At 43.4% G+C, this 10,935-nt stretch overlaps 1 protein-coding gene across 1 annotated transcript; it reads left to right on the top strand.

Annotated features, from left to right (window-relative positions):
* The first annotated feature begins 7,891 nt into the window (after nt 1–7,891).
* LOC124264216 lies at nt 7,892–10,604 on the top strand. The gene is made up of 2 exons (XM_046698958.1): nt 7,892–9,448; nt 10,578–10,604. Exons 1-2 carry the CDS (start codon nt 7,892–7,894, stop codon nt 10,602–10,604), a joined length of 1,584 nt encoding a protein of 527 aa, XP_046554914.1.
* Nucleotides 10,605–10,935: the final 331 nt, after the last annotated feature.

Genomic DNA, 10,935 nt, shown 5'->3' with positions numbered 1-10,935 from the left:
GCAATAGTCTATCTTTAAAAAATCTTACCTGTTCATCATACCAGCTTCTGTATGCCACTCGAGGAAATCAATTTTAAATGTTGTGAGTATTTATGTCACTTATGCTTCTCTTCAACCTGATTTCAAGTCAACCCGTATTCTAATTTTTTATTACATACCCATGTAAACTTAGGATAGTAATACAGGGGTGCAATACGGATGACGTGGTCAAATTCTATTGCACTCCAGATTCCGTATTGAACCCCTGCCGGTTCTAGTTTCTCCAAAGCTCGGCACTTTCCGGGATTTTCCGTACCCACCTAACGAGAGGTGTGTCAATTGAATATAATAATATGATTTTTAGGTTGTATGTGATTAATTTAGAAACTTAAAACAATATCGTACTTGTTGATTACATTAAAAGATTGAAAGAAAAAAAATGTGTTTCTCTTTTTTCACGTCACATACATCGTCTGCTTGTTGTCAAAATGTCGGCAACAATGACATCGATGGTACTATTCATCAAGGCTTATTTGACATGTTATTCGACGAGAATTTTGGTACGTTTGAACTGGAATACTCTATGATTACTTTGGAATCATCACCAGTGCCTCTCGTAACATCAAAGATCTTAAGGCCTACATCGAGACCAAGAAAAGTGTCACCACGGTACAGAAAACAAACAGTCTTGTTTCTAAATTCAACCATTTTTTATTGGAAAACAATGTGAAACAAGACATGCTGACCCTCCCTCCCCAAGAACTTGATGTTGTTATTGCATCCTACAGTCTTCCTCTGGAGAAGGACAATGGTGAACCCTACGAACCTGACACATTAACCTCCTACCATCGCGTCATTGAGCGCCACCTTCATGACAACGATGACCCCTCTAACATTGTGCAAGATGCGGAATTCCGTACAAGTAGAAACGTTCTTGAAGTAAACAGGAAAGAACTAAAACAAAAGGTAAGGGGAATCGGCCAAATAAATCCGTGGCTCTGTCAGTGGAAGATGAGGAACGGTTGTGGGAAAAGTGCGAATTTGGGAGTCATTCACCTCAGTCAATTTTGAACACTTTATGGTACTATTTTACTAAAGTGTTTGGATTGCGTGGGCGGGATGAAAGCAGCAAATGAAAATGAGGTGACGTTCAGCTTAAAACAGATTCTGATGGCCAGGAGTATCTGGAGTTTTGGGAAAGGGAGACTGAAACAAGGGACGGACCTTCCACTCACCATCGCATGTTCAATCCTAAAATATTCCCCGGAAATGAAACATGTATCCTCACACTGTACAAATCATTTGCCAAGCAACGGCTGAAAAGCATGTTAGCTCCCGATGGACCATTTTACCTAGCGATCAATCACAAGAGAAAGTCTGACGGTCTATGTTTTCAAATCGGTCTTCTTGGCATCAACACACTCTGTGGCCTCGTGAAAAACATGGATTCCCGTTCCGGTTTGGTCGGCAAAATCACAAATCACAGTGCTCGAAATTCCATGTGTACACAGCTGCTTCATTCCGGTGTAGAACCGACGACAATATGTCAGTTGTCAGGGCACAAAACTGTGAAGTCTCAATGACTATGCTGTTTCTTCCCTCCCAATGCAGAAACACATGTCTAGTAGCCTTACTGGTAGTAAAGAAAACTCTCTTGTTCCTGTTGACAATTCGTCTAAAGGTGGGGCGGTGGGGTAGCCTAGTGGTTAAAGCGTTGGCTCGTCACGCCGAAGACCCGGGTTCGAATCCCCACATGGGTACAATGTGTGAAGCCCATTTATGGTGTCCCCCGGCGTGATGTTGCTGGAATATTGCTAAAAGCGTTGTAAAACCAAACTCAGTCAGTCAGTCAGCCGTCTAAAGCTGTCTCTCACCAACAACGCATGTCACTTCTAAAATGGTTTGAATGTATAGTTTGGCATGAAATGCATGTGGACCCGTTTTTTTCTAATTATCTCTTCATCCAATGATCCAATCGATCTCAAACTGTGCAAGTGGATGTTTTGTCAGACAACCTAATCACATTGTAAATCACCAATTTTATGCATTTGTATTAAAGAATCTGTCTATGTAACTGTCAACAAAATAAACAGGAGAACGCAGACTTTTCTTCAATGAGTGCACATGATTGTGTGTGCTTGTGTCCGAGGGAACGGGGCTTTAGCAGTTGTTGAGTTCTAACTATAGGTGGTCAGATTAATGATTTAGTGTAAATATACTTTCTGTGTTCTTTAAATGCATTTCCACTTAGGTACTGCATAAACAAAATATGACATTAACATTACAGATTTAAAGATTTTAACCTACAGAATAATTCTCACTAATGGGTTTTGTGGTTAATGTTGAACAACTCAGAGAAACAAACTCCGTATGATGGTTAACAGTTGGCACCCACCTTACCCTATTCACGACCTGTGACACCTATTCATACCTGCCACGTGCATAGCTGACCTACATTGACGAACGTTGACCTTTATGACCAAACACTGCCGCTGTTACAGGTCATTGGCTCCCTCCCTCTGCAACCAGTCTGCGTTCTGCTGTTAATTTTGTTGACAGTTACATAGACAGATTCTTAAATACAAATGCATAAATTCGGTGATTTACAATGCGATTAGGTTGTCTGACAAAACATCCACTTGCACAGTTTGGGATAGATTGCATCATTGGATGAAGAGATATTTACGAAAAACGGGTCCACATGCATTTCATGCCAAACTATAGGCCTAACAACAGTCAGGTAAACCAAAACACTACTACAATACACGGAATGACATCTGGATTATTCAGCAACAGTAACGTTTACGGTGACACCTTCAATATCAATTTTAACTGGTATTCTCAAACAAACTGACTTATTTGGAACAGACCACATGCAAACTAGTGTCGATTATATTGTATTACAAAGGACACTTTTTATATGCCCATTTTGAAATTAAACTTCATAATAAACGATAGCTGGCGTAAATAATTATAACTTTGATATTGAAACTATTAAGGATGTAGCTACCATGAAGTCTCACTATCACTATAAAAAGGAAGACATAGGAGGGGTCGTCTCAAAAGCAAAACCAGGACTGGTGTCGCAGACGGTGATTGGGATCGGGCTGGGGGATAGAGATATCAGCTAAGATATGATAATCCTTTAGGGGAATTAAGCTGGCAAAGTAAACGGCATGTCATAACAATTTACAAATAACATCCAGTCCTGTCGATCATCGGGTGGTCATGCCACCTATATATTTTGCGACATTTAATACGATAGCTGATTTAATCTTTTCTATGGGTATCATACTCTTTTACACATCTCAACATAAACTTTATGAAAGAAAGACACGTAATCAATAGATGAAACATATTCAACACACATGAAAAGTATATCATCTTATTTGAGATGACCCCTTGTGCCTGTAGGCAGCACATCCATTTCAGACACCCACGTCTTAGACACTAAATACAGAGATTAATTAAAACAACACCCAAGGCTGAGCGACCTTATTGCCATCTTTAGTCTGATCTATTGTTTTCAGCAGCTGTTCCTATTTTTTCTAAGCTTTGACATGCCTTTTCTGGATATCTAACTATGCATCCCACTGAACGCCCTGTTAGGCCGATATGGGTTTTTTCGATTATGCTATTTGCAATTGTGTAAATTTTAGGGATATAGAGTAACAGCCTAAAAACAGTTGTTTTCTATTTCCGACAGTACTTTAGGTTTGTCAGCGCCCAACCATTTTGCTGGACTTTTACCCTTCGGTACGAAGTGCAGATATCGCACAAGATCATCTTTACCTGTCCTGACAGGTAATACTTTATCGCGGATGTACATTTACCCTCTACACCGCTGGTGACGCCCACACGGCAAGTGGCGGTTGTGAAGTGTGAAGGTGGACAGTGCGGTAAGTTGCTATACATCATAATGTATCAAATACTGGATGGTTGGTCCTGGTATTGATGGAAACACAAGCACACTGTTTCTGGTTATCTGATGTTTCAAGTATTCAATATATTTATAACTATTTACGCCCTGTCCAAGGCCTCAGTCCAAAGTCGAATATTGTTTGTTGTATTCCGTCAGATCTTGACGAGTAAAGTGAGTCGATAATTATGTGTAGTTTATGTCAACAATGATAATTATGTGTAGTTTATGTCAACAATGATAATTATGTGTAGTTTATGTCAACAATGATAATTATGTGTAGTTTATGTCAACAATGATAATTATGTGTAGTTTATGTCAACAATGATAATTATGTGTAGTTTATGTCAACAATGATAATTATGTGTAGTTTATGTCAACAATGATAATTAGGTGTAGTTTATGTCAACAATGATAATTAGGTGTAGTTTATGTCAACAATGATAACTATGTGCAGTTTATGTCAACAATGATAATTATGTGTAGTTTATGTCAACAATGATAATTAGGTGTAGTTTATGTCAAAAATGATAATTATGTGTAGTTAATGTCAACAATGATAATTATGTGTAGTTTATGCAAGCAGTGTGTGTGTATTAGTCTCCTGTCGTGGTCTACAGCCGCCACAATCTCCCGTGTGTCACCTGTGCCCTACATACATTGTACATGTAGATAGTGTACACAACAAGGAAGTGCATGTTTCTACTTTCGTTATGGTAATGAGCACACGTGATCAACACGGAATGACGCATGAGGTATTCAGTCAGCTGTTGTGCTCCACTGATACTTCAAGAAAATCATAATCATCATATTGACCATTTCACAAGGGGGAATTTTGCTATATATGGCTTTATTGTGTCATAGCAAGTAAACCAACTGTAAGAGCGCAACGTGTATTCAGGATTTGTACCAATTTCTCGCCAGTTGTAACGGACACTCTTCTTGTGGGAAAATGGTCTTTTTCTGGTTTAACTGTTCCTCTGTCAAGTACAACTATGTTATATTTAGGAACTATAATATTTAGGATAATATACTTGGTGTTGAAGAACAATCTCCGCACCTCAGACGGCTGGGCAACCCGTGCCCCTTTTGCTGGGTCATTTAATTTGCATGTGAGACGATCTTAGCGCTATAGCGGTCGTAACACCCTTGCTTCAGTATAGACATAAGATAGTCGTAGGGCTAAGATGGCTTCGTGCATGTGGCCCCTGAAGTCCCGGAGATATCACATGCTATGGCTGTCCATATCTAACGACTTCTAGGTCGATCAACACATGGCCGTGTGGGGCTGCAAATACTCTTTTACTCTTAATCTCATTATTAGATCTCAGAATTAGTCTGCCACAAAAGTTTGATGGAACTTTTTTACCATTGATATTGGCTATTCACATCCATTGACAACACCCGACGATTCATTACACACAATATCCTTGATTCGTGTGTGCAATTCGTGATTCCACAGAACCAAAGATGGTTACATATACCATAGACACTATTTGAAGCGTTTATATATGCCATAAGCTTTAATTGCATACTTTACTATCTGACCAATCTGTAAAACGTGATATGTACACACTGCGGCATCAAGTGATCAAACTTTAAGGTACACTTGTCTGTACAGTGGTTCTGAAGCACCTGCAGTTGGACAATGTTAGATAGATGTCAAGAGTGTAGACATTATTTACCCGATTTCAGATGGCAACCTCTCAGAAGCTGACGGACCATTTCTTGTCCTGTGCAATATGTACAGAGGTGTTTGACAAGCCCTGTACACTTGTGTGTAATCACACCTTCTGTCGGAAATGTATCGTCAACTACACCAAAACCAGACCAGAAGCCATCAGAGCCAAGTCCCTCCTGTGTCCATTCTGCAGAAAGATGACAAAAGTGTCCGCTCCTGAGAGACCAGTGGAGCAGTGGGCGGATGACGTCAAACCTATCTTTCTCATCCAGGGACTCTTGGACTCGTTTGGTCCTGGATTCAAAGGTAGCTACAACTTTATACCCTCTACCCAAGAGATATATGTATATTCCTGTTTGAGAAACAGTGAGATATAGCGATCACCACGTCTGCCCGTCTGTTTTCCATTTCCGGAGAAGAATTCCTAAATCGTTGGCCAAGTGTGCAAAAGTAACCAAATAACATTTGCTGCAAATATAACGAGTCTAGTGGTCTATGTCAGTAGATTAGTGGCAGAAGAATGTCCTACCCACCCCAGCATTGTCATTCGCCTGTCCCACCCACCCCAACCCTCCCATTCCCCAATCCCACCCACACCAACGCTCCCATCCACCTCTCCCACCCACCCCGATTCTCCCAATCAACTGTCCCACCCACCCGAACACTACCATTCACATGTCACACTCACCCCGGCATCCTCATTCAACTGTCCCACCCACCCCTGATTCTCCCACTCATCTGTCCCACCCACCCCGATTCTCCCAATCATCTGTCCCAACCACCCCAACACTCCCATTTCCCTTTCCAGCCCACCCCAACACTCCCATTCACCTGCCCCACCCACCCCAACACTCCCATTCACCTGTCCCACCCACCCCGGATTCTCCCAATCATCTGTCCTATCCACCCCAGCATCCTCATTCACCTGTCCCACCTACCCCGATTCTCCCAATCATCTGTCCCACCCACCCCAGCAGTCCCATTCACCTGTCCCATCCTCCCCAGCATCCTCATTCACCTGTCCCACCCACCCCGATTCTCCCAATCATTTGTCCCAACCACCCCAACACTCCCATTCACCTGTCCCACCCGCCCCATCACTCCCATTTACCTGTCCCACCCACCCCGACTCTCCAATTCACCTGTCCCATCCACCCCAGCATCCTCATTCACCTCTCCCACCCACCCCGATTCTCCCAATCATCTATCCCACCCACCCTAGCAGTCCCATTCACCTGTCCCAACCACCCCATCACTCCCATTCACCTGTCACACCCACCCCAGCACTCCCATTCACCTGTCACACCTACCCAAACACTCCCATTCACCTGTCACACCTACCCAAACACTCCCATTCACCTGCCATACATACCCCGACTATCCCATTCACCTGTCCCACCCACCCTAGCTGTCCCATTTACCTGTCACACCCACCCCAGCACTCCCATTCACTTGTCCCACCCACCCCAACGCTCCCATTCACCTGTCCCACCCACCCCAACACTCCCATTCACCTATCTTATCCACCCTAGCAATGCCATTGCTTGTCCCTACCGACCCTGTAATAACATTCACCTGTCACGCCACCCCAGTAGTCCTTTCACCTGCACCACCCACCCCAACACTCCCATGCACCTGTCCCACCCACCCCAACACTCCCATTCACCTGTCCAACCCACCCCAGTAGCCCTGTCCCCCCCACCACGATTCTCCCATTTTACCTGTCACAACCACCCTAGCAGTCCCATTCACCTGTTCGACACACCCCATCACTTCCATTCCCCCCACCCACCCCACCCCAGTAGTCCCATTCACCTCTCCCACCCACCCCGATTCTCCCATTTACCTGTCACACCCACCCCAGTAGTCCCATTCACATGTCCCACCCACCCCAGCACTCCCATTCACCTGTCTTATCCACCCCATCACTCCCATTAACCTGTCCCACACACCCCAGGAGTCTCATTCACCTGCCCAACCCATCCCGACCCTCCCATTTACCTGTCCCGATCACCGCATCCCAGGAGTCCTGTTCTGTTCTGTTCTTTCCCGACCATCCCAGTTGACATGACTCCTTAACCATTGTACTGAGACTCCCGTGTATAAAGCAACGCCCACAGATGGACTACAGGTGTACCATATAAAGTGGCCAGCTAATGTGTGGCTGGGTGCTCCACAGAATTCAATAAGTGATCGTCTCAGAAATGTGTCAGTAGGGTCTTACTGAGTTGGTCAATGTTTGTTACTAGGGTTTCCTGTGCTATACAGATACAATGAGAGATAAATATGTGTAAGTCTTTCAAGTAGGCGAGATGTTATTTTGCAAATGTGATGTGTTTACAGATACGACCAATTGTACCTACTGCCAAGAACATGGGGAGACAACTGTGGCTGTTGCTTGGTGCTCCGTCTGTGTTGATGCACTCTGTGAGAAATGTACTGGAGCTCACAACTGCATCCCATCATTTCGTCACCATGACGTCACTGACCTGTCTGGAGAGGTCAAGGTCAAGGGTAAGCGAAAGGCCATGTGCACAGAGCACAAACAGGAGTCGCTAGAATTTCTGTGTCAGGACTGCAAGAAGGCCGTGTGTCAGAAATGTTGCATACTTTACCACAGGAAATGTGATGCCGTTGTCACGATCCCCTCACAGATGGTGACAATGAAAACAGATCTGACAGAAATGAGGAAGTCATTATCAAAGAAGGAAGGTGAGACAAAACTTCGTGTGAAGGAACAAAAGTTGCAGGAGCAGAGAGAGAGAGATCATTATTCACTGATGAAGTCACATATTCATTCCGCATGCCAGAAAGTTATAGATCGGGCCAAGAAAAAAGAAAGGAAGCTACTCGATCGGATGGAAGATATTTCACATAAACACATCGGACAAATGAAAGCAGACATAAAGACAGGTGAGATGTCAGTACTGATATACCAACAACAGACGGAGCTGATAGACCTGGCTCTACAATCTGAGTGTGACATGGATGTGTATGAGATGTATCAGGGATGTGAGGCCGGTGATGTGGAGGCTGTCGGAGACGCTGACCTGAAGGAGAGAGGAAGAATAGCCAGTGTCACATTCAGACAGGACACAGGCAAGCTGAGTAAAGCACTGGACGATCTACAGCTGGGTGAGATAAAGGTCCTGTATGAGAGTATGCTGGACCTGAAGGCTACTCCTGTGTTACAAGACACCATTGACATCACCGTAGCAGGCAATAGGAGTACGGCAAACCCCAATGACGTGACAGTGCTGGTGGGGAATGACACAGACACCGTTGTAGTCACAGACTGGGGTAACACCAGTGTGAAGTCCTTCTACGTCAAGAACAACCAGACACAGCACAGTAAACTCAGTCTGAGTGGTGACCCATGGAGTCTGACCAAGTTGACACACAACCGGGTGGCTGTCACTGTCCCGTACAGTGAACAGATTGTAACAGTAAAAGTCAAACCAGACCTGGAGTTACTGACAACCATCACAACCAGCAAACAGTATGTGGGTATAACGTCCCTGACTCCATCAACACTAGCAGCTAGTTCCCAGTCTCCTCCCTGTGTTGATATCCTGGATATGACAGGAAACGTGCTGAGGTCTATCAGTCCCCTCCACAAAGGTAACGACATCTTACAGTATCCCAACTTCCTCAGTACCACGAGGACAGGTAACATCCTGGTGTCTGACTGTGGGACCAGCTGTGTCGTGTGTCTGACCCCCGAGGGAGATGTGGTATTCTGCTACCGCCCTACAGGAGACACAGCACTGAATTATCCGCGGGGTATCACAAGTACCAGCACAGGCGACATCCTGGTTACAGACTACAATCTAAACAGAGTCATTCATCTGACTGAGTCAGGACAGTTTGTAAGAAACATACTGACAGAAGAGGGCGGTATTAACTTTCCTGTGGGTGTCTGTGTAGACCCATCTGGTTACATGTATGTTTGTCTCAGCACTAAAGGAGTTATTAAGGTGTTCAATTGTAACCACATACAAATCTTGCGTGTCTGACGTGACGTAGGAGTATTTACACTCTCAGCTTCCTTCCGTCATCAGGGTAGGATCTTTAAAAGCCGAGGCAGTATGACGTGGAGCATAGACAAGAAATCTTAAAGATTATATTTTGGATACCTCAGGTATATGTATGTCTGCAATACATGAGATATCATCACTTAATTGAATAACCGATATGTCTGACAAATGTTTCACAGCCATTAGATAAACAGAATACTATGTCTTGCAGCACACGATAGATCAATGTACTATAGCACTATCAACAAAGTGAAACCGGTTGGCTCAAACATCTTTCATGTATATATTCTCCTTGTTGATAATGTTGTGTATCACTTGCTTGATAACGGTGTCAGCAACTACACCGAAACGTCGCATCCGTTACAACAAACAAGTTGTCTTTCTTTAAACAATCGCCCTTTTCATAATACCAATTTCTATATGCCACTTAAGGAAATCAATAAAATCAATTTAAAATAATGTGAGTATTTATGTGACTTATGCTTCTCTTCGACACTGATTTCAAGTCAATCAACACGTATTCCAAGTTTATATTAAGGACGAACTAATTATGGCCATGTATTAAGTGAATTAGAGTCTGTCAGTAACCCAGTGGTAAAGTATTCAGTCGTTACGCTGAAGACCTGGATTCAAGATTCATTAGCCAACCAACTCAAGAGAGAGAATCAGTTTTCAAACATAATTTCATTCCAAATCTGTGAAACCTGGGTTGAAAGCTTAATAAACTAATTAATTGTTAATGTGTACAAATCGCACTCTGGCTCAGAGTTCAGCTGTGGAATTGTAGGCATCATAAAGTAATTATTTCTAAAAGCCTTAATGTGTACAGCATTGTAGCCTGGGTGTCCACTACTGTAACTGTTGAGACCCAGCGCGTGTCAAGTCTGAACCAAGTACAACGGCCACATTCTTAAGCCCCAATGACTCAGGGTTCAACTATGGGAGTGTTACCCATTACCAGGAACCTTTGATCGCCACGTACAAATAGCTATGTAAAACATTATGTTTGGACGCAAATTCCAACTTAAACATCCTGTTATAAAATTTCAACACAGACAAACTGCAGACGTAAAACTGAATTGTAAGAAGTCAGTCCTAAAACAGTAGGCCTCTGTGCATTAAGATGACAGGTACTTACACAATACACAGTTGAGACAATGTTCCCCAACAATGACACGAAACACAGAAGGAAACATGAAATGCTATTGTTCAAAGCTCAGACAATGTTCCCCAACAATGACACAAAACACAGAAGGAAACATGACATGTCATTGTTTAAAGCTCAGACAATGTACCCCCCCCCCCCCCCCCCCCCCCCA

This window comes from Haliotis rubra, unplaced genomic scaffold (assembly GCF_003918875.1).
Source record: "Haliotis rubra isolate DU_JTF1 unplaced genomic scaffold, ASM391887v1 Scf1204, whole genome shotgun sequence".
Taxonomy (NCBI): Eukaryota; Metazoa; Mollusca; class Gastropoda; order Lepetellida; family Haliotidae; genus Haliotis; species Haliotis rubra.
This window is presented reverse-complemented; position numbering and strand designations above follow the sequence as displayed.